The sequence below is a fragment of the Solanum stenotomum genome, chromosome 11 (assembly GCF_019186545.1).
Source record: "Solanum stenotomum isolate F172 chromosome 11, ASM1918654v1, whole genome shotgun sequence".
In the NCBI taxonomy this organism is placed as follows: domain Eukaryota; kingdom Viridiplantae; phylum Streptophyta; class Magnoliopsida; order Solanales; family Solanaceae; genus Solanum; species Solanum stenotomum.
In genome coordinates, this window is record NC_064292.1 from 17,077,273 (window position 1) to 17,101,825 (window position 24,553).

The window sequence follows — 24,553 nt, forward strand, 5'->3', positions numbered from 1 at the left end:
TTGGGTTAATACTCTAAAATGCTTCTTTATAACTATACTCAACTTGCTTTAAAAACCTATGCTATATGAAAACTGACTTCACTTTCTCAAAACTAATATATGCTCTCTTTAAAGCTAACTATTCTTTTCTTTATGGAAATAATGCACTTGAAGCAATTCATGCTTTCTTGAAACCCTTTCTGAAATATTGCTAAAAGTTTTGGAATTTACTTTACTCATGAAAACATTTCATAAGAAATCAATATGACAAGGTCTTCAATAACTCTTAACAAATAAAGAGTTCATGTGGTATATTAAGCATGAATCAATAGTCAAAGATCATTAATAATGTGAAGTAATGAAATCACGAAGTCAACAATAGGAATAAATAGTAAATTCGAAAATTATGAATCATGGGGTAAAAACCCTAGCTTTGATCTTACTAATTGAAACTGTAGATGTAGGGCGTGAGGAAGAACTTAATCCCTCACTATGATAACCTTACATACCTTAAACGTTCTACAAATCTTGATGAAGAACCCTAACTTGAAGAATGATCAAGAAACCTTTTCTTGAGATTCTTGAATTCTCTTCCTTGAAAACCCTATTGCCAAGAATTAAGATTTCTATCAATGATTTATGAATAGACGGAGGAATTTGAGTTAGAAAGCTTGAATTCTATGAAAAAGGACTTACCTTGATGGAAAAGAATGAGAGGAGGAGAGAAAACACTTCTAGGGTTTGAAAGAATGGTCAAAAGTGAGAAAGATTAGACTAAAACCGACTTAAGCGATTTCCCGTCGTCCAACCAGTGTTTCAACTGGTGAAACACCTATCCAACATTGTTCAACGCCAGTGAAATGCATGTCCAAAACAAAATGTCTAACAAAACTAAAATGATCATAACTTTTTACTCCGAACTTCGGTTGATGCAAACTTGTTGGCATTGGAAATAAGACTCATAGACCTTTAATTTGATAGGTTATGGAATACCTAATCTTTGTATGCTGAAAGGTATGGTCGTTTGAAGTTGACCCTTGCATGAACTAATGCGAAAAACTTAGCCAGTAGGAAGGCTTTGAACTCGACTTAGTGCTAGAGGTCTCTTATGACCCCAAACCACTTCCTACACTTGGTAAAGAACCTTAAAACACATGAGCAAGTAGGACATCACCTGGTTCAAGCTCATATACTTACGACAAACGATTCATATTCTAAGAGTAGAGTTGTGAGGTGTTACAAGGGAGTCAAGATTTATTACTCTTAATTTCATTTTATTCCTCTTGAATCGTTAGATACTTCCTCCTTCAATGTTAATCAATTCTCAGAATATATTATGTGAGCACACTATTTGTATCAACATTGTAATGGAGCCCATCAACCTTTAGAGCATATATTGCATCTTCAAATAGAAAATTAGAAAGCAAAATAGGTTAGATAAAGATATACCGATCCAGGAACAAAAATATATGCTTAGAATTTGATGATAGGTAGAGTCATGCTATACAATGAATATTTTAATGGAGTACTCCACTTAATTCGATAGACAAATGTGTTCCCTTCTCTCACTCCACCCTATCCCTCCCTCTTTTTAATCCAAAATACCGTTTGCACTTGTAATTACAAGATTGCAAAAAAAGGAATTATTGAACTTACAAAGTTGTTTTACCTCAAGAAATGGAATTCTACATATGCTTTGGTGAGGATTACTTGGAATTTTGATCTCAAGAATATGGGTGCTTGCAAATAAAATTAGCAGTATCCCGTTTCTCATTTAACATACGAACCAAAAGATGGTGCTGCTTCTTGGTGAAATATTTGTCTGGTAAAAAATATATTTAGTGTTCAGACTCATAAAATTCCTTGCATCGTATAAAAAATATAAACTTGTGAAAATTAAAAAAGCAAGTACCAATTTTAGAGCTTATAGAATGCTCTTTAATTGATATTACAAAGTGACCAAGCTTATATAAGTAAAAACATGCAAAAAAATAATGGAAGAACATAAATGAGGATTAATGCTGTGAATTCCTAAACTACTTTATTACTCCGTAAACCATCAACATTGGATTATATATATGTTCATCTAATTTGATCAAAGACTTCCTCATAAGCAGGTATTTAAATTTATGTATCTAGTACAAATCTGTTGGAATCTTGCAATGGTAATGGTGCACCATTTATGTTACTTGATCCAACCAATTTTAATGTCAAACTGGGTAAAATTTGGACAATACCTGAACAATCCTCACACAGAACAATACATAGTTTGGCAGAAATAAATGCTGTTAATAAGCAGCTACATCAACCAGTGATTTTTCAATAGAGAAAAAAGTGCAACTAATGGCTAATGAAATTATCTAAATTTGTGCAAGTTATAAAGTGAGAGAAAAAATATCAGAAGGCAGTAGGAGTAGAAGATAAATGAGCAAAACTTAAAGTTATGAGATGAAAACACTTACATGGAACTTGTGATTAAAAAAAATCTTTACAATTAACGACATTATTGGGAGTTATTATTTACCTTTAATAGGATGTCAATATTTAATGGTGAAGGAAAGGGTGTTACGTTTGTCTGCTTCTAATTGAATAAATATATACATATTTGAAGTAATATCAAGTTGAAGGATATTATAGCACTTGACTTTATAAGGTTAGTTTCGTAATCCAACTTTTAACTTGAGGGTTTCTCACTTATAATATAGTATGATATGATGATATGATGAGAAGAACCTGTCTTGTACCATTGCAGTACCTTCTTAGTATTTGTCATTAGAACTTTTTCCTTAGTATCAAAAAAAATTCGCTGTAATCCAGAGCTGTTCAATTTTAATATTTTTGTAGCTTTATATGAAAGATATACCTAAAAAATGTATTTTCTTATTGATACTGAAACTGTTTGTAGAGAAGTTTCATGTATTTTTGCCTGTGTATTCTCGTTCTTATCTCTAGTTTTCTTATTTTTCTCTTATCTCTTTAGCTTTAGTGAGTATAGTTTCCTATCATGAAAATTGCTGAATTAATGTGGGGGGTTTACCCTGTGTAGAAGAACTTGAAGTTATTGAGTGTGAATGGATCTATGGGTTCTGTGCTCAGTTTGGCATACTTTTAGATTCTTGCAGAGAAGGGTGAGCTTCCAACTAGATTTGGCTCGGCTACATTGGGAATACTTCTTCTTCAGGTTATATTTGCATTTTACATTTATGATTATACATGTTCTTTTTGAAATGGTATTGTATTATCGATATAAAAAAACCAGCACTACAAGAGTTCTGTGGTTACCCAGAAAATAACAAAAAAAAAAAAAAAAAACCCTGTGAGTCTGACCAAAAGATTCCAAGAATCGTAGCAGGATTTCACTCTCACTTGTCCTAGCCTGTTTACACCAAAAAGATATCAACAAATGCAACCTAATTTGATCTTCAAGAATGAATTCTCTTGTCCTTCCAAGCATCTGCTAGACTCCTACTGCTCTTTTTCCATATGCACCACCTTTTTTGTATTCCAGGCCTTCTTCATTTGCTTTGATAGTCCCTTCCTATTCCAGCATGACAGTAACTCAGTGGTAGAGTTTGGCATCACTTGTTTAATTCCCAAAATGTTCAAGAAATTTTGCTACAAGCGTGCAGCAGCTTTGCAATGCAGGTATAGATGTTTGATAATTTTTGCCTCTTCTTTACACATATGACACCTGTTAACTATTTGGGATCCCCTTCTCTGTAAATTATCCAGAGTCAAACAGGTTTTTTAGACGCCAACCATTCAAAATATTTTAACTTTTATAGGAGCTTTTGACTTCCAGATTTGCTTCTAGACCAATAAGAAGGCTGATTCACTTCTTTCATGAATGTGTTATAACATGTCTTGGCAGTATAAATCCCTTTGTTGTGGCTTCTCCCTATCAAATAATCTTCATTAGTGCTTAGGCTTACAAACATAGGTAATATACTGAAGAATTCAGCAACCTCATTCAGCTCCAAGTTGTTTTTATGTCTCTTCTGAATTTATATTCCAACTTATGCCTTCCCAACATCGTGCTACTGTGAATTCTTTGTCAAGTACCAACCTATATATTACAGGGAAAACTTCTCTGCTGGGTAGATGACCCAACCATTTATTTTACCAAAAAGAAAATTTCCTTTCATTGCCTATCGTGAAGTCAATATGCTGTGAGAAAACATGCCATAAGGAGCATATATTTCTCCAGAAACTAATTCTTTGTGAAGGGGCACCTCTTTTAGTGCATCATACTTTTAAAGAACGAAATTTCTCTGCTATTATTCCCTCTACAAGGGGCCAGCTTCCACACGGAATCTCCAAAGCCACTAAAGGCTTCTGTTTTGTATCCTTATATCTTAATGCGCAAACCTCCTTGCTCCTTGAAGGGGGGAGTAGTTTACGTTAATGACGGACCCAATAAACAAAATGAAGTTCTTAATAGAAGTTTGATTGGCAACTTCAAGGATGTGGATACACCAACCCTCTTAGAGATTATAATATGGTCCTCTAGCATGTGGAAGCAAATCTTTGGGATGAACATTTATGAAATGGGAAGTAAAATTTTCCTATTTGAGTTTTCTTTGAAAGCAGCGGCAGAACAAGTGATGAATGGTGATTGGCTTTGGAAACAAATGCATATAAGGTTCCAGTGGTGGAGCCCTACGGTTGGCCAATGAGCTGCTAGACTCTAGGGTGAAACAAAAGATGCCCCAAATTCTGTATAAGCTTGAAATCGAGAAGGCCTATGATCTTGTCAATTGGAATTTCCTTCTTAAAATTCGAAACAATATGGGGTTTGGCAACAAATAGATCGGATTTTGCATATCCAATGTGAAATTGTCACTCATCATAAATGGGAGCACTGAAGGTTTTTTTTATGTTCCAGAGGGGATGAGGCAAGGGGACCCTATATCTCCCTTTCTATTTTTACTAGCAATGGAAGGCTTCAATCACATGATCAGGATTGCAAATGGAAAAGGATGATTGAAGGGTTTTAGTGCCCAAATAGTCAGGGGAGATGCTTTGGAGGTTCCACACCTCCTGTATGTGGATGACTCATTAGTTCTTCGTGTAGCAGAGGAGATTCAGATCAGTCACCGAAGGGTAATTCTCACCATTTTCGAAGTCATTTCTGGATTACATGTTAACTAGAGTAAGAGTTCCCTCTATCCTGTCAATCAAGTTGACAATATGCAATCCTTAGCTGAGACTTTTGGTTGCCAAGTAGCTTCCCTACCTACAAAATACCTTGGCATACCCATGGGAGCTAAGAAGAAAGAGTTGGAAGTCTGGCATTCATTAAATCTGTGTTGGATGGCCTTCCCACTTATATGATGAGTCTATTTCCAATACCTCAAAAGCATTGAAAAGAAAATCAATTTACTGAGAAGATCTTTTATCTGGCAAGGAAACAAGGAGAAGATAGGGTACAACCTGGTGAGGTGGGATATCCTAACACTCGATAAAAAACAAGGAGGCCTAGGTTTGAAGAATCTCAGCAAACAGAATGCATGCCTACTACAAAAATGGTTATGGAGATTTTGCATAGAAGTTATGGCTCTGTGGAGAAGGTTCATCACAGCTCATGAGGTTTTACAAAGAAGAGGTTTACAAATTTGCTCAAGGTGTTTTATGTGTGACCAGGAATCAGAGGTAAATAGTTTTTTTCTTTCTACAGTGCAAAACAACTGCAAATATGTGGAACATGTTCTTATGTATTCTGGGAGTAAGCTGGGTAATGCCTAAAACCACCCTGGATCCACTCAACAGTTGGAAAGGAATTGAAAGAAGAGGCAGAGCGAAGATTGGTGGATGAACATTCCAATTTGTATTTGGTGGACTTTATGGAAGGAAAGAAATATCAGATGCTTTGAATGCAAAAGCTGCAACTCATAGAATATCAAAATGAAATGCCTAAGCCTGTTATTTGTTTTGGTGTAAACAGAATAGGGTGGGGGAGGTAGCAACTCTAGTTGATTTCATAGGCAAATTATAAAGCTTTTTAGTTTTTGTGAAGGATGTTTCCCACCCACTGTGGGTTGTAAGTGTTCCACCTCATCATCCTTTTGATGATGATTTTTTTGTGAATACAATGTTACTTTCTTAAAAAAAATATGTCTTCAAAGGTGGGGTCATATCAGATTTAGATTTTGAACCCAGTAATTCTTCCTTTAGCCATAGGGTTTTCCCCATTCCCCAAGTTCTCCTCTAACTGCAAGTTATCAGTCTGTCCCACCAAAGGACCCCATTACCCAATGGTGTTTCATCTTCTCTAGAGGACCTTAGACTTAAATCATACCACCTGAAAGTCACATTGTTGGCGGCACTGCAATTCCTTCCGGCCATTTTCCTGCAATCTATTGCTGTTCTTTCTACCCATATAGGTATCTTGAAGATCCTCTAATTCCACTTCTATCAATGACCGCATAAAATCTGGTGGCCCTTCGACTCTCAATCTAGTCCATCGGAGTTGATTTCTCAAAGGTGTTTCTTCCTCAGTTTCTAACCACCCACTGTACTTCTCCTCAATCACTTTAAACATCTTATTAGACCTGAGACCACAATTATAAAGGTATCCCTAGTAATCTGATCCATACCAATTCCTGTCCAAATGTTTTTTCGAAAAACAGCCTGTCTTCAATAACCACCATTGAAGGTTCAATGCCAAAATTTTCCAGCACCATTTATTTATCCTGACTCTTTGTGCTTCCTCCTTTGATGGGAATTCGGATATGAACTTGAAATCATTCATTTCAAATACACTGACCCCCCAGATACTTCCCAAATTTTCTGTACCTATGTTGTTACATCTGAGCATGTTGGGATTTCTCTCCTAAGATCTACAAAGTTGCCTACCCAACAGTTTTGAATAGATTCTGACCTCTGTTTAGTAGTGTTGGAGTCCACAAATAATTTAGTGAGTGCTTTTCACTCCAGGTCTTCTTCCGACAACCCCTTTGGCTTGACCGTCTCTGAATAACTCCCTGGTTGGTTACCATGTAGTTGTCTGGCCTTTTATGTGAAATAATCTCTTTTGCAACATCAACCCAGCCCACATTGTGTGAGAGTTCGGGGATGATAATACTACTCCTCCGAACTCCTTGTTCCACACTGATGATTATGAATCTGCCTTGGATGTCACAATATATTCAACATCCTCCCTATAAGGAAGGAGACCTAGTAAACAGGGAGCAAGAACTTTTGATAGTTCTAATAGATCTACAAGTTTGACATTTAGATCCTCTTAGGTACCTCACTTACATTTCGAATGGTGAAAGCATCTTATTCCCCTTTCCGTAGTCTATCCAAGGACAATGGTGTGAGTAGCCAGGGAATATGTTACCCATTAATCTTTCCTCATTTGTTCTGTGGTTCTTGATATATGCAGGACATTGCTGTTGTGCCTCTTTTAGTCATTCTACCGGTGCTGGAGACCCAGGTACGTGGATCTTGGAAACTTCGACTGTCTATAAATTTTCTTCAATGCAGTTGGTTGGAAAATATAATGCTTAAAATTTGTCTCTAAGCATCATTATGGTAACTACTTAGATAAGTTTTTTCCCTTTATGTATGAGAGGTAAAAATATCTCGTCATGGATGATATGTTAAATTGCAAGAGTTATCAATGAGTCTCTATTAGATAAATTAGTTCCCAACTTGGTCAAAATTTCCTCGGATGGGGTATATAAGGTAACTTCCCTTATATTTTACACAGATGTGGGATCAAGCTGACGGACATGCCATTTGTTGTCTCTATCCTTGCTGCTGTATAGGTTTATGACTGTTATGAGAATTAAAATCTTCAAATCTCTGCAGAATCTGATAGAAGAAAGTATTTGGCCAATGCTTGCAAAAGAAAGTCTGAAGGCTTTAGGTGGACTGGGGTTGCTTTCTTTTGGAGGGAAATACATATGGAGGCGAGTTTTTGAGGTGCTCATCCTTGTTCTTTGGCCAAGAATAACATGTAAATCAGGGGAGAATATAGGCACAGTGAATAAATACACTTGTATTTTTACAGCTGAAACAATAGATCATTTTTATCGGTCATAGGTTGTTGCAGAAACGAGAAGTTCGGAAGCTTTTGTTGCACTTTGTCTTTTGACTGTTGCAGGAACATCACTATTAACGCAGAAGTTGGGCTTTAGTGACACGGTCAGATACCCTTTTGAAAAAAGTAATACCAATTGACCCAGATAGCAGTTGAGTTCATCATTTGATATTTATCCCATGGTGCAGCTTGGAGCATTTTTAGCTGGGGCACTGCTTGCAGAAACAAATTTCCGTACTCAGATTGAAGCTGATATAAGGCCATTCAGAGGATTACTACTTGGCTTATTTTTTGTGACTACCGGAACTTCTATTGATATGCAGGTATTTTCTCTTATGTACTATAGTATGCACACTTTCTTTAACCCTTCCTCTAATTGCACATAATTTTTAACCTCATGCCAGCTTCTTTTCCGGGAGTGGCCAAATGTGCTTTCTCTCTTGGCTGGTCTGATTGTTATCAAGACATTGATCATAACGGCAATAGGTCCCCGAGTCGGACTATCCCTTCAGGAGAGTGTGAGAATTGGATTTCTTCTTTCTCAAGGAGGAGAATTTGGATTTGTTGTCTTTTCTTTAGCGAATAGGTGAGTTTCATCTGAAGTTCTGTGAAATAGAATAATTTTCTTCAACTGATAAACACAACCATTTTACTGTAGGCTAGGAGTGCTTCCCCTCGAGCTGAATAAACTGCTTATCATTGTTGTTGTACTTTCTATGGCACTGACTCCATTACTCAATGAAATTGGACGAAGAGCTTCTGAGTTTGTTGGCGAGAAGTTTGACAATGAGGATGTAAGTCTTTTACCAGTCCCTGGGATATGAGGGAATGTAATGAAATTGATTTATCCATGAGCAATCTCTCTCTCTCTTTGAATTTTATCTCATTGCTTCATCTCTCTGAATCATGAAATTTAACATATGCACATTGAGATTACCGTAGCAGCGAATAAGCTGTATTTTAGTCTCAGTAAACATGTAGGACGAAACTTCGTATTCCTGTGTCACATATAGCCTAGTATAATATTTGATTGCCTCATCTGTTAAGGATAAAAAGATGCTTTGTTGTCTCTTTCTCTTAAGGTGATTTGAAATAGAGCAGAGTTATTATCTCAGGTCCTCGAACTCTCGGAGTCTCTGACCAACATGAATCAGAAGTTAATTGTTCTTATAACTACTAATGTAATTCATGATCATCTCAGAGAACTGCTGAAATGGAAAACTTTGATCTGAGTGAACCAGTAGTCATCCTTGGATTTGGCCAAATGGGTCAGGTAATGCAATTGTGGGATCACTGTTGCTTAGGAAGAAGCCCTGCTTTATCTTTCTGATGATTTGTTTTTCCATCTTCATACAGGTCCTTGCCAATTTATTATCAACGCCACTAGCTTCGAGTGATGGGGAGGAGTTGCAATACGTTGCTTTTGATCTAGATCCTTCTGTTGTAAAGGTTACTACATTTCATATATTAAGTTGTGTGCTATTACAACATAGCGTGTTCTTGTGAACTGGTTAGTGATATTTTTCCCATGTCACTGCAACAGGCTTCTACAAAACTCGGTTTTCCTGTTATCTATGGTGATGGTTCACGTCCTGCAGTGCTGCAGTCTGCTGGAATATCTTCTCCGAAAGCAGTCATGGTCATGTACAGAGGAAAAGAAAGGACCACAGAAGCTGTCCAGAGAATTCGACTAGCCTTCCCAGCGGTACTTCCGCCCTCCCTCCTCGTGCATATCGGGCTGCAATGGAAAATTTAGAGGAAAGGTTCAATTTTACAAATTGAAGCGAGGATAATCCAATTCAAAATGGATAAAAAAAGTTTACATAGCAGAAAAGTACAAAGCTGTAACTATTCTTGTGCATAGCTGGTGTTGGATATATTAAATACATCTGGATTCTTATGACTCATCATATTGTCAGGTTCAGGGTCTATCAATTCTGACCTTTTGCTATTTCTCGACTGAATATCAATTACAGGTACCAATATATGCACGAGCTCAGGATGTGATGCATCTATTAGATCTGAAGAAAGTAGGAGCAACAGATGCCATTCTTGAAAGTGCAGAGGTAAAACCATGGCAATTCTTCTCTTTTTCTTTATGTGAATTCTGATCATGCCCTATATATTCCTGCAGACAAGTTTACAGCTTGGCTCTAAACTTCTAAAAGGGTTTGGTATCATGTCTGATGATGTAACTTTTCTAAGTCAACTTATTCGAGATTCTATGGAGCTGCAAGCGCAAGAGGTTGTTGATAAATCTGATGATCAAGTGTCTAAAGTTATGAAACCATTGCAGGTACCAACCGTTAAAGAATACATATATAAGTTTTATTTCCACATGCTTGAATAAATATTAATTATGAATTTACTAGTATTGGAACATTAAGTTTGCATCTATTCCTTCCAGTACTGGTAGTCTACCACTAGCTGACTTTTGGGTGAGGTGAACTAGGTTTTCATGGTCTGAAATCTTTGTGTGTATCGGCCTACATTTTTTTGGTCCAAACGATATGATTATATAAATAAACTACCAAAAGTACATGGAGTGTTGTGTGATACAAAAAGGGGGACTCATATGCGAGTCCATACAAAAGGGAATATGGGAGGGGCGACTTTGTGAAAAGTCGTTACAAGGGGGAAAAGGTTGGGGTTGGCTATTCCTTGATGAAGATATTCTTTCTTATTGATATCGTCCTGCTGTGCGTCATTGACAAAAAGTGGAGGGTCTTCAAACACAATGATGGAGTTGTCGTTGACCTTTTTGCATCCATATTCTGCCAGCTTGTCTGCTACCCAATTTTGTTTTCTGTAGACTTGCTCCATAAAGGGATCAGTTAGCTATCTGTACAAGTACCTTCAATAGTTTAAAAGTGATGAGTGAGCTATATGTTGAGACATTATGCTAGTGATGACCTCCTGTGCATCAAGATTTAGGGGAGAAGGGTAAGGTTCTGTTGATGGGCTAGTTTGAGGCTGTGGAAGTGAACCAGCAGTTCAGCCTGATAGCAGTTTGAAGGTGCAGTATTTCCTGAGTATCCAAGCATCCAACATCCCAGGTTATTGCGATAAAGCTCCACTAATGCCCACGGTGAAGTTGAACTGTTTATATTCTCTTGCTTAACAAGTATATATAGTGATCTCCCTGCACTAACCTTTTTGTAGAATCTCAAAAACAAAAAAAGATGCTTTTTAGAGTGTGTTTGGTATGAAGGAAAACATTTTCCAAAAATTGTTTTCCAATTTTCTCATGTTTGGTTGGTCAAAATGTTTTGGGAACATTTTATCTAGAAAAGCAAGCTCCTTAAAAATGAGGAAAATGGCTTCTCTAATGAAAGTAGGGAAAACAAATTCCGTAAGTGACATTCTAAGTTCATTGTCTCCTCCCCACCCTCCGAACATCCCCAATCCGCATCCCTTGATCATCCCACCCACCACCACCACCCGAACCCCGAGTCCCTACCCCATCCCGCCCACATAGGTTTTGCAAGATTACATATAAATGGTCGTAAGGTAATATTTTTTGCTTACTTACCAAAAACTAGAAAATGAGAACTTTACTTATTTTCCAACAAAACATTATCCATGGAAAATATTTTCCTTCATACCAAACACACCAAGTATAAGTCATGTAAAATTATAAGCATATAAGAATTGTGCCCTTATAAGTCAACTTCAAAATACAAACTTGATTCTTAATGAGGATTCTTAAAAAATCCTTTTGTTGATATAGGTAACTTTATATTCACATGAAAACTCATCAGCCAGGCCTGATGAGGTGGGATTTACAGCCCCCAGGGGGTAATTTCAAAAACCAAAAACTGGGCAAAAACTTTACAACTGAGCTAGAAAATCCACTAAACTATCTACCTCCCCCACCAAATCCCGTTTACACCAAAAATACAACAGGCTCAAGCTATTCATCTTGATGTTCTGAATGCTGTTAAGTTTCCCATCATGTGATCTTTCATTTCTTTCCTTCCACAGTGTCCACCAAATGCAGGTTAGGATGCATTTCCATCAGTTCTCTTTGGATCTTCTTCTTCTGCCCACTCCTTCCCACTATCTCAGCAAGTCTAAAGTAGTCTTGGGCATTACCCAGCTAACTCCAAGTATACATAAGAACATGTCCCACAGATTTACAGTTGTTCTGCAGTGTAAGAATAAGTGACTGTTAACTTCTGCCTCTTCTGCACACATGTAACACCTTGAGCAAATCTGTATACCTCTTCTTTGTAACACTTCATGAGTTAGACATGCTTTCCTAATTGCCAACCAAGTGAAATCTGAGACCTTGTGAGGAATCCTGATTTTCCAAATTAGTTTCCAAGGCCATTCCATTTCCATAGTATGATTAAAATTTAAGCTCCAGTAATAAGACTTCACAGAAAAAATCCCTTTCTTGTGCATTTAAAAGATTGGAGTATCATGACCTTCAATGACACCTGGAAATGCATTCAGTGTCTGTAGTAATCCTGCTACTCTATCAACTTCCCAGTCATTTAAAGCCCTCTTAAAGATCAATTCCCAACCTTGAGGGCTCCACGCCTATGCCACAGTGTCCATCTGTTGTAGGCTCAATATATAAAGATTCTGTGAACATGATCTTCAAATTCTCTTCAACCTACCAGAGTTCATTCAAGAAACTGGTTTTCACCCCATTACCAATCCTAAAGGATAGATTGGGGATAAAGGATGGCCACAGTCTTCTGATTGTCTTCCAGACAAAGCATCCAAAGGTAATATTTGCTTCTTCAGTGATCCAATTGTTTTGGAGACCATATTTTTTGTGATGTGAATCTCCTCCACAAAGCCAGATCTTCACTACAGAACCTCCATAGCCATTTCTTCAACAAGCTGACATTCTGCATACTCAACTTCTTTATACCTAAACCACCCTGCATTTTGTTGAGTGTCACTTCATCCCATTTAACAAGATTATACCCAAGCTTCTCTTTATTTCCCTGCCACAGGAAGACTCTTCTTGATTTTGTTGATTTTCTTCTCTACACTTCTTGGTATTGGGAATAAGCTTATCATATAAGTAGGAAATTCATCCATCACTAAGTTGATAAGAGTTATTCTGCCTCCGAAGGATAGATATTGCCTTTTCCATCTTGACATCTTCGTCTCACATCTGTCCAGTACTTCATTCCAAACTTCCACCTCTTTGTTCTTAGCACCAAGAGGCATTCCAAGGTATTTCGTTGGGAGTGAGGCCACCTAACATCGTAGGTTCTCAGCAAGCACCTGCATATTTGCAATCTGGTTAACCGGGTATAAACAACTTTTATGCCAATTGACATGAAGTCCTAATATTCCTTCAAAGATGGTTAAGATGGCCCTCAAGTGTCTTATTTGATTAACTTCAGCTCCACTGAAAACCAAGGAGTCATCTGCATATAGCAGGTGTGAGATCTCCATAGTATCTCCCCTATTTGCATTTGCACAGAACCCTTGCAACCACCCATTCTCACTTGCTTTCCGGATCATGGAGTTGAGACCCTCCATAGCTAAGATAAATAGGAATGGTGACATGGGGTCACCTTGTCTCAAACCTCTTAGTGACTGAAAAAGCCCTTCAGGATTGCCATTAATGATAAGGGAAAACTTCACAGTAGATATACAAACCTTAATCCAGTTGATCCATTTGTTTCGAAAGCCCATATCTCTTAGAATCTTCAAGAGGAAGGACCAATTTACATGGTCATAAGCCTTCTCAATGTCCAGCTTGCTTAAGACTCCTGGTAGATTCTGCTTCACCCTGCAGTCCACTAGTTCATTTGCTAGCATTGATGCATCCATTATCTGTTGTCCCTTCAGAAAATCCACCAAAACCCCCATGACCTTCTTCATTCTTTCTGTGAGAAGCTTGGTTGTGATTTTGTATACTCTACCAATCAGATTATTGATCTGAAATCCTTCAACTCTTTTGCTCCATGCTATTTCGGAATTAAAGCTACGAAAGTGGCATTGAATGATTTCTCAAAAGTTTCCTTCTAGTGGAAGTTATGAATTGTCTGCATCAAGTCCTCCTTCAGAGTCTCCCAGCAAACTTTGAAGAAACTCATGGTGAATCTATCAGGCCCAGGTGCCTTGTCTCCATCACAGTGTTTGATTATATTTAACACTTCATCTTCACTAAAAGGCCTTTGCAACCACTCTTGTTCCTCTTGGGAGATTCTAGGACAGTTCACACACTCAAAAGAGGGCCTCCATAACTCTATTTCAGTATAGATTTTTTTTATACAACTCAATCATATTCACCTTAATGACTTCCGGCTCTTTGACCTCCTCTCCTCTAATTATTAGTATGTCTATATTATTATATCTTTTATGAGCAGTAGCCATCCTATGGAAAAACCTAGTATTGTTGTCTCCCTGTTTCAACCATAAAGTCCTAGATTTTTGTCTCCACCTAGACTCCTCAATTTTTGCCATTTCTTCCAACTCTACCAAAATTGTAGCCCTCACCATCAGCTCATCCTTTGTCAGATGTCTTGAATCTTGTGCCAGATCAATATCTGCTAATTTAGATAAGAACTTGTTTTTCTTAGTGCCTAGATCCCCACCCACTTGCTTTCTCCATTATTTGAGTTTATGATTCAGCAACTTCAGTTTCATACTGAGCTTGTAGTCATGGCAACCTTCCACTACAAACTCACTCCACCAACCAGTGTTCAGGAAAGCAAGCGCTTCATCGCTTTAAGCGGTGAAGCGAAGCAAAGCGAGGGTTCAGCGCTTCAGTTGGCTGAAGCAAGGCATGTGAAAAGAAGCGACCGCTTCTGGGCTTGAAGCGCGATGCGACCAGAAGTGGTGAAGCGAGAAAAGCAACGCTTTTATTTTTTCTAAGTAATAAGTGATCGATTTTAAAGAATAAAAATAGGCATGACTTACCTAGTTCTTCCTCTTCTTCTTCTTACTACTACTACTACTACTACAACTAGCCTAGGATATTTCTTTTTTCTTTTTTCCACTTTGTTCGTTATTCTGTTTTCCTTTGCCCTGTTTAGCTTTGATTATTTAAATTATATGTTGCTTAATTTTTTTTCCTCACAATGATTAAAATATACATCACTAATTTGTTTTGTTTCTTAACAATGACTAAAATGTTGTTGAATTTTTTCTTAATAGTGATAAAAATATAATGTTGATTGGTTTTCTTAAATCTTATCCGCGATTAAAAATGGCTGGCCCAACATGAAAATATGGTAAAAAAGTTAGTGAGACCAATAGGACAACAATTGTATGCCTGTTTTGTTATAAGACACTAAAGAGGAACCTTTTTCTAGTATTTTAATATGAATTTTTGCTTATATATTTTGTCTATTTATTTTGGTCTTTTTTCTTTTAAATTTTGCTTCACTTCAATGAAGCGAGCGCTTTGCTTAAAGCATGAAGCGGGGCCTTGTCGCTTTTTACCGCTTCGCACTCCCCTAAACACTGCCACCAACTATGAACTAGCCCCTCGAAACCATCAACTTTGAGTCACCAATTCTCGAACATGAAGTAGGACTTATTCTGACCCCAGTCCTCACATTGTAGCATAATAGGGCTATGATCAGATGTCACTGTAGGCATTATCGTTTGCCTTATATTTTGAAGGTTTCTTCCCATTCCATTGAATATAAGAATCTGTCTAACCTAGCTGCACTGTAATGGTTTGCCCCTCTGAACCATGTAAAATTCGCACCATTTAATTGAGGGCCATGTAATTCCATCTCCTCAATCCAGTTGGAGAAATCTTTCATCACATTCCATTGAATATAAGAATCTGTCTAACCTAGCTGCACTGTGATGGTTTGCCCCTATGAGAAAATTGAACTAAACTACAAGTTGTTTCCTGAAAGCATTAGAACTATAATGTTAATGCAATTTTAAGAACGACATACCAAAGAGTAAAGGAAAGAAAAATACTAGAATTTTTTTGCCAAAGTTCTCTCTCTATAAATAAATAAAGTAACATTTTATTATCTTGTTTGGTTTAGGATATTATACCACTTTTTGGAAAACCAGCTCAAATTTAGTTTTCTAATAGGTTTTTCTTTAAATACAGTCTAATCCAAACAAATTCAGGTCTTAATTTCAAAGGAACTATTCCCAAAATGTTAGTTAAACACAAATTGAGAGAGCAAATGTATTGGTTGAACTTTCACTGAAAAGGGATCGCTAACTTCAGCTCTTCCCTTTTCATCTTTTTATACTTTCTGAAATTGCAAATGTGAAAGATGGCTGATTAATTGATTACAGATATCTGTCCCAGTAGGTTTAAGGCTCAAAATTTGATTTTTGCTCAATATAGAAGGCACTCTAAACATGTGGTTTCTAAAGATGAGTCTTTTAACCCCTCAGTACGTCCACCCTACTTTAACTTTAACTTTACCACCATTTCAGGAGTAAATATTTGCAGAACTTTTTTCTATTCTAAATGTCACCTGCAGTGTATATCTTTTAATTATTTCTAAACCTATACCATATTAGTAAAAGGATGAATTAGTCAATGTCCAAAACAGGTTCTAATTTGTCTTTTTTCCCAAGCATCCACATTTGGTCATGCTAAATGGCATAGAAACACGAGAGTTTGTTTAAGTAAAAGGCTTCTGCTGGCTTCACAGTTAAAGGAGTTGGAACATAAGCTTATTTGTTCTACTGATTATGCTTACTACTCTCTGAGCTGCTATAACTTCTTTGTGCTTTTGCTGATTATTCTCATATACTTAAACTGGACAAATGTGGCTAGTAACGAAGTTTGAGAACATCTTTATTAGGTAAGAGCTGCAGACTTTGTCCAGAATGGGGTACCCACGCTGTCTACTGACACAACACAGGATCTAAAGGATAGAAGTTACAGTTTGGCTGCAGCTGATCAGTCATCTGATGATGGCACCACGCTGTTAACTGACACAACACAGGATCTAAGGGATAGAAGTTACAGTTTGGCTGCGGCTGATCAGTCATCCGATGATGGCGTCATGCTGTCAACTGACACAACACAGGATCTAAAGGATAGAAGTTACAGTTTGTCTGGAGCTGATCAGCCATCTGATGATGGTGCCACCCTGTTAACTGACACAACACAGGATCTAAGGGATAGAAGCTACAGTTTGGCTGCAGCTGATCAGTCTTCCGATGATGGTGCCACGCTGTCAACTGACATAATACAGGATCTAAGGGATAGAAGTTACAGTTTGGCTGCAGATGATCAGTCTTCCGATGATTGTGCCATGCTGTCAACTGATACAGCACAGGATCCAAGGGATATAATTTACAGTTTGGCTGCAGCTGATCAGTCATCTGATGACGGTGAGAGCCATCCATCTCATGCTCTAGAAAATGGAGAACAACTGTTTGAGGAGGATGATATGGAGAGTGCATTTCCAGCTAACTCGAAAAGTGGTTGTGTGGAAAGTAATACAGATGAGATCTCTCAACAAACTTAGGGTGCTCAGCTGGTTCTGCTTTTCCGACCTAAGGTCCTGGCTTAAGACTACCATCCTTCAAGAACAAAGTAAAAAGACAATAACAAGGTGAACCTTGCATTTGGAGGCATCCAATTTAGGTCTATCCCTCCAGTGAGTACGTTTTCTAGATTCCAATTTTTGATAGTTGCATTATTGATATTTGACCAAGGACGAGACAGGAGCATGCTAGGAAATTGGCTTACAAATTGAAGTTTTCTTAGTGATCATATATTGTACATAGTCAAGTTAATGGGATTGGGTGTTAGCTAGATGTTATTCACCAATCCGAAAAGAAGGTGAATTCAGTTTGATTTTGCTTGTAGTCACATCTGAAAACAAGAAAGGTTATCGGGTTATTCAAAGAATAAAAGATGAAGATTGATGTTTATCAATTTCTTCTTCAAACAGTGATGTATTATAAAGTCTCTTTTAATAGTCTCCAAGTTTGGCTACTCTAGCCACCCCTTTCTCGTGTTCTTGAAATAGACACTCATGCTCTACCTGTTATTTTCAAATCTTAGTGATAAGAAAGTTCTTTTCCGGAGAGAATCTAACTAACATTAGGAAAAAAAAAAATATCCTAGAAATATAGTGATCATCCTTGAGGATATTATTTGAAAATACTAATTGTAAAGTTTTGGTTTCATAATAAACACTGATATTTCAATTCTTGATACTCTTCATCAGCATCAACTTAACAAATCTTACTTTGTTTGTTCATATTTTCCCCCCTATAAGTCTCAACTTTTAACTTCTAAAACCTTCATCACTTCCTTTCCACAACTCACAATATATTGAGAAGCTCTCATTTTTACTGTATTATTTTATGTTTGTTCTAAAATTTACTCTGGTTCAACTAAAATTCAAATGTAATAACTATGTTGTTTTGGTGTAATCATTTGCGTTATTCAGTATTGTATATTGGTTCATAATCGTATGCACAATAAAAATTTAGAAAAATTATAGAACTCCACTGCACTTGTGTTATTTAGAATTACGTATTTAGTTCAATTTAATAAACTACTTGAAAATCGACGGCCAAAAGGGGTAGATAGTGTCGTTTTTAGAAAAATGATGCAGTTACTTTTGGTGTTTTTGTCCTCAGTGCTTAACAATATGTGAAGGACTGCGTCACATTAGAATGACGGACGGGGTCCTTTTCTTGGTTTTTTTGTTTAAAAAAATTATTTGAAAGCAACGGACGACATTGCAATTTTTATTTTTATTTTAAAATAAGCAATGGACGATGCGCTTTTCTGAAAAAAATTTAATAAATTTTTTTTTTCAGAAAAGCTTCAAACAGAAGGGATTTTGTCCATTGCTTTTCTACATTTTTTTTTATAGTAGAACTCACATACAATTCAATATATTCAATCAAATTATTTCATATAAACCAAACGATTAATCAAATACACACACTATCATAGTAAACTTAATTCAACATCATTAAACACTAAAATCATATAACATAAAGACTTATAAAGTCTTTCAAAAGTTCCAAAAACTTCAAAATGTTCACAAAGTGTCAAAAGTCATAGAATGACAATAGAAAATGGATGCTAAGAGGTGGAGGCTATATATTCGTTTTCGTCACTTTTAGTGTCCTCGCTACCAGAGAACTTCATGAAGAACGGAATGCACTACGCCGACGAGCAAGGTTAATCACTTGTTCCTTGATTTCCACAATGGTTCTGCTCTTGCTTACATTTTAAGTTATTCGTTGTATCGCGAACTCTGGTAAGGCATATGTAATTTGTGCGATTTCCTGCGATATAGCAGCTATTTGAACATAGTCAATTGCCTCCGCTTGTGTGACGATCATATACTTTCTAGTCCTAATTGAATGCATCGTAGGCCATATCTAGAACCCATCCTATAGACTCTTCCCTTATGTGTCCCTCTACCACTTTTGTCTTTCAAATTTGAGCGACTTCTTCAGGCGTAAGCTGGATCAGATTGCCCAGAGCTTGGTGAGTTTGGCTAAACTCAAACAAGTGTTGTTCATACTCTCTTTGCATATTAAAAAATGAAGTGAGCATCAATATATATACATAATAGATGTACTATTTTTTATCTCAAAATTTTAAGCTAAAACCATGTTTAGCTCTTTGCTCAATCCATTCATCCGGATCTGAGTTATTCTTCTTCTTTTCTATATGTGTCTGCTAGAAAACCTCATTTTGAAGAGGGTGCGCCCCAGTAATTTTTCTGCAAATAAAATATAATTTTAGGCAATCAAGTAAATTTAACCAACTTTATTTAAATCTATGAATTAGAAGTTTAATTTGAGGAAATTTACAATCTCTTTCTATATGGTTCCAACACTCTTCTCACCCTCGTTGTGCAACGGGCCACCCTTCACAATGTTTCTAGCTTTCTTGGCTTGTTCAGACAAAGACTTGAATTGTTCAATAGCCTAATATTGACCCAACTTCTCAAAGTCATTTTGCAAAATCCAAGTTCCATATGTCTTTGTACTCTGAACTTGTTAAAGCTAGCTAGACAACCTCGCACTGATGTTTCTCCCAAAAGTTGTCGAAGTGATCATATTGTATCGATTTCAAGTCCACATAGTCTAAAAATCAAATTACTAGTGTTAGATGATCCCCACATTTACGTTCACACAAGCTATAACCTCTGTATTAGCTTGTGTTGTCATGGCTTGAGCCAACACTTAAAAAGTAGCTTTAAATTCGGCATGTGAGACTTGCTCGGCCAAGGGATCAACCAGCGCTTGAGGATCTTTAGTTACCCATTCACATTCTTTCTCACCAGAACTTTTCTCTGATGGCATGTTCTGAAAGCTTATAGAACAAGAGTTAGAAGGAATCTTTATAAAGTTCAACTCTATCACACGACTTAAAAGTATTAAAGAAGTGAAGTATTTAATAAACATCTTATAGCCTTCTATTCATAAATGTGGTGTGCTTTACACTCATGAACAAAAATCTACTAAATGTGGCTTGTTAGACACCTAGGACTCTTTTAAAACTTGATTCTCTAAATACAATATTTGTCATGTCCCAAGCTACCCCCATAGATGTGACATGGCGAATAGAGCCCCAAAAGACCCTAAACAAGTCACTTGACATAAGCTTAATACTAAGAATGAAATAAAAAAAATCATGTCTCAAATCAACATCTTTGATATCAAACAGAGCACAACTCATAAGCGGAAATACTTGGAAAGGTAAGACACTTATCTAAAGAATCAAAATCGTGATTATCTTTTCATAATGAGAATACTTCAATTGAAAGAAACCATTCATAAAACATATTGATACTTTATCTAAAAATATGTTTGGTTCATAAATGTCTCAATTTCATGATGCATGCATTTTTTCAAAACATAATTCATAATCATAAAATAGGCATAAGGCGGGGGTTCAATGACATTCATTAGGAACATGTACTTTATATCAAATCATGTATAATAAGATCAAATATACTAAATTAAGCCATAAACAATTGAACCAATGAAGAAACATGCAAAACACTGGAAATTTGAGTTGAATTCATAGAAGAGAATTGGAGAAAATATTGGGACTCAATCGATGGAAGGATCCATTGATGAATTCCCATATGACTTTGATGAACTGTAGCCTTTGAAGTGGAGAAAGAGGCTTGAAAGCTTGAAGAACCCTAAACCACTTGAGAGAATCCTTAGAGTGAATATGGAGAGAAACCCTTGAGAGATTTTAGGGCTTTGGAGTGAATGAGAGGGAATGGGTAAATTTTTGAAGAGTAGTTCATTTATAGGACTTAGATATAGGGTCAAAACGACATAGTTTAGGGGTAAAAGTGTAGGAAAAGACTCAAATAACCCTAACTTAAAAACTATCAGAGGAACTCTACAGACTTACTTATGGTCCGTATAAACTTCTACAAACCATTGTTGTTAGAAAGTCTCATATTTTCATATATGTACATATGCACATACTCATGAGCTATAATCAACTGGAAAGAGCCTTATTTGGCCATTTTTATATATATACAATGGTTAGAGTATGGATTAGCCTATATGGAAGAGATTACACCTCCGGTCCGAGTATAGGTTTGATAGCTTATTTCATGTACATAGATGCATACAGAGTTGAGTTGCATTGGTACTAGGTCATCCGTCTTTTATAGCAATCAAAGTTTCAGGTTCTATCTCTATTTACCTTCTGTTGCAGCTACCATTATGGGAGAGTTGGCAAAATAGTCACTCTAAAGACTTAATGTGTCATTAAGTCACAAGTCTTGAAAAATTAGTGGTATAGCCACTATTAATGACATCATCCATGTGCCCTATTTAAGACATACAAAAGACCTCCCTAAGTTTTCATATCTCCACTTTGGTCCCCCCCCCCCCTTTCCAACAAACATGGAATAATATATATCTATTTTCAATTGTTAAAAATTATATTAGAAAAAAAAAAAGCCAAACGGGAAACAAGAGCAGCTCGTTTTTTATGTTGTCGAGATTGTCGATTCCAACGAGTTTTCCGATCATAATATCCATTTTCAAGGTAAAATCATGTTCATCTCCTACTCCATTTTCTTTCAAAAACCAAGCTTCAAAATGATTTTCCCGCCATTTTAGATATTTGATAAATCTTTCATAATCACTTGATAACTCATTAGTAGATACATTTCTTTAGTTTAAAAGCATTAAAAAAATGTTTCGTCATTGCAGGAGCTGAATTTTGTACCCTGATCTGATACGGTCGCATTTTTGTATGGATTTCGTACCTCATAGATCGTTAAAGACTGATACTGTAATCTAGTATCGATATTTGTAGTTTATAATGGTAGTAACTAAATTTGTTGTTGCTGGTAGAGATTACATGAGAGTATGGGAGGAGACTCCTAAAAGCTGGAATTGGAAATCTTTTAGTAAGACGACAGTGCCCATTGCGTTGTGTCGCAATGGTTCATATGACGATATGATTGCAAGTGTAATTGAGACCGGTGAGTTAACTTGCGAGCCAAATGACTTGGTGATTAGTTATCAAATGAATGGGAGGGGGGAAATACATCTCACATTCATAAAAAATGATCGGCACGTTAGCTTGTACATGTTAAATATTGGTATTGATGGCTCTAGGTCTACATTGAGGATAAACATCAATGTGAGGCCTCCAATTGAACCAACAAATTCATTTAACGACGACAATGATTCTATTGGAAATGAAAAATTGGGTGATCATTCAAATAAGAGCTTTGGTGATCATTCAAATAAGAGTTGGGTAATCATTCAATGAATATACATGATCATCCAATGAATGTGGAAAATCAGCCAGTAGATGCAGAAGATCCCGAAGGCTAATGTTGTGAAGAAATGTAGGGAGAACAGGAATTGAGATCACAATCCAACCATTCCTTCTCCGATGGAACTAATTTATGCCTAAATCAAACTTTCAGTAACAATAATGAGTTGCAATTGTTATTAGCCGAAGCAGCGGCAAAGAAATCTTTTGATCTTTCTACTTTGAGGAGTTGTACTAAATATTTAAATGTGAAATGTGTATCTCACAACTGTGCATGGATGTTGCGGGTGAGGAAATATAAGTGTTCGGATAGATTTCGTATCTACAAGTACATTGGCGAGCATAGTTGTGGCGTTGAACATGCCAACAGTAGCCATAGAAAAATCTCAATCAAAGTCATTCCTTCACTTTGTGTAAATATGTATCGCGATGGCAAGGGTCCAAATGTTAAAGATATTCAAAGGGCTATGTTTAATTCTTTTCGTTGTAGTCCAAGCTATTGGAAATGTTGGAAGGGAGGTGAGGTTGCCAAGGAAATGGTCCGAGGGACAGCGGAGAACGGATATTCATGTTTATCGACTTTTTCCTACATGTTCGAGACACTTAATGTTGGTTCTAGCTATTTTATCATGGTAAACAAGGATAGTCATAGGTTCACGTATTATTTATTGACCTTTGGTGCTTGCATTAAGGGATTTGCCCACATGAGAAAGGTAATTGCAGTCGATGGCACTCATTTACATGGTAAATACGAGGGCGCTTTGTTGAGCGTTGTTGCACAAGATACGGAAAACCATGTTTATCCAATTGTTTTTTGTGTTGTGGACAAAGAGAATGATGCATCTTGGACATTCTTCTTTGAGAAATTGAAGGAGATTGTGGTCGATGAACCAGATTTGTGCTTTATCTTCGATAGACACAAGAGCATCGCCAATGGTATTGTGAATGTTTACAATCATGCTCACTACGGATATTGTATGAGGCACCTTGGTGAAAATCTCCACGTAAATCATAATTATGGAGATTATCTTTATCTTTACTACAATGCGGCAAAGGCTTATTCTTTGGAGGAGTTTGACAATAATTTTGTAGAATTCAAGAAAAAATTCTCCGTGGTAGCTATCATCCTTGAGTATGATATTGGTTTTGAGAAGTGGAGTAGGGCACATTTTCCTGGCAATAGATATGATATGATGACTATAAATATTGCCGAGTCACTCAATCCTATGTTGATAGACGAAAGGGAGTATCCCATGGCATTAATATTTAATTCGATTGCTAAGAGGTTTAGAGAATTGTCCAGGGAGAGGCATGCATATATCTTCAAATCAATGGGTAATCAAATGGTGCCTGCTGCCGAAAAACTTGTTGTCACGCCCTGAGACTACACCCTGGACGTGGCTGGCACTGAGAACCATTGATGGCCCCAAGCGAACCCTTGTCCTGGTTTACTTACTCAGTGGAAGACTTAACTCATGAAGAAAAATACTTTTAAAGTAAACTGAACTGCTCAAAATATAACTTAGAATGTATTATAATAACATTCACTGCCAAAGTGGCAACTCAAGTCTCAACTTAACTGTAAAGGAAAAGTAAAGACTCATGAACTAACATCACTAACTCTGTGTATGAAGCCTCTAAACTCTGAGGGATGTCGGGACAAGACCCCCGATCATCCTAACAACTGAAATAAGCAAGCAATAAAACATAACATAACCAAAGAGATCCTCCGGAAAGCAAAGAGGCTCACCAACTGACTTTGACTGATCAACTGGATCAACGATGCGATGGATGCTGATCCTGATTACCTGTGTCTG

At 36.8% G+C, this 24,553-nt stretch overlaps 2 protein-coding genes across 2 annotated transcripts in view; both read left to right on the plus strand.

The window, feature by feature from the left end:
* LOC125844206 (K(+) efflux antiporter 3, chloroplastic) overlaps positions 1 to 17,795 on the plus strand; it is a 39,363-nt gene extending 21,568 nt beyond the window's left edge. The window contains exons 7-19 of the mRNA XM_049523471.1: positions 3,092 to 3,160; positions 7,367 to 7,417; positions 7,795 to 7,908; positions 8,029 to 8,130; positions 8,215 to 8,349; positions 8,431 to 8,612; positions 8,685 to 8,820; positions 9,228 to 9,299; positions 9,383 to 9,475; positions 9,570 to 9,731; positions 10,003 to 10,092; positions 10,161 to 10,322; positions 16,792 to 17,795. Coding sequence (XP_049379428.1) covers positions 3,092 to 3,160; positions 7,367 to 7,417; positions 7,795 to 7,908; positions 8,029 to 8,130; positions 8,215 to 8,349; positions 8,431 to 8,612; positions 8,685 to 8,820; positions 9,228 to 9,299; positions 9,383 to 9,475; positions 9,570 to 9,731; positions 10,003 to 10,092; positions 10,161 to 10,322; positions 16,792 to 17,463 — 2,040 coding nt within the window. The 3' untranslated portion in view covers positions 17,464 to 17,795. The remainder of the gene's footprint in view (positions 1 to 3,091; positions 3,161 to 7,366; positions 7,418 to 7,794; positions 7,909 to 8,028; positions 8,131 to 8,214; positions 8,350 to 8,430; positions 8,613 to 8,684; positions 8,821 to 9,227; positions 9,300 to 9,382; positions 9,476 to 9,569; positions 9,732 to 10,002; positions 10,093 to 10,160; positions 10,323 to 16,791) is intronic.
* A 4,479-nt stretch (positions 17,796 to 22,274) lies between these two features.
* Positions 22,275 to 24,118, plus strand: LOC125845716 (uncharacterized). Its single transcript, XM_049525255.1, has 2 exons — positions 22,275 to 22,715; positions 22,814 to 24,118. The coding sequence occupies exons 1-2, from the start codon at positions 22,275 to 22,277 to the stop codon at positions 24,116 to 24,118; spliced, it is 1,746 nt and encodes a 581-aa protein (XP_049381212.1).
* The last annotated feature ends 435 nt before the right edge of the window (positions 24,119 to 24,553 follow it).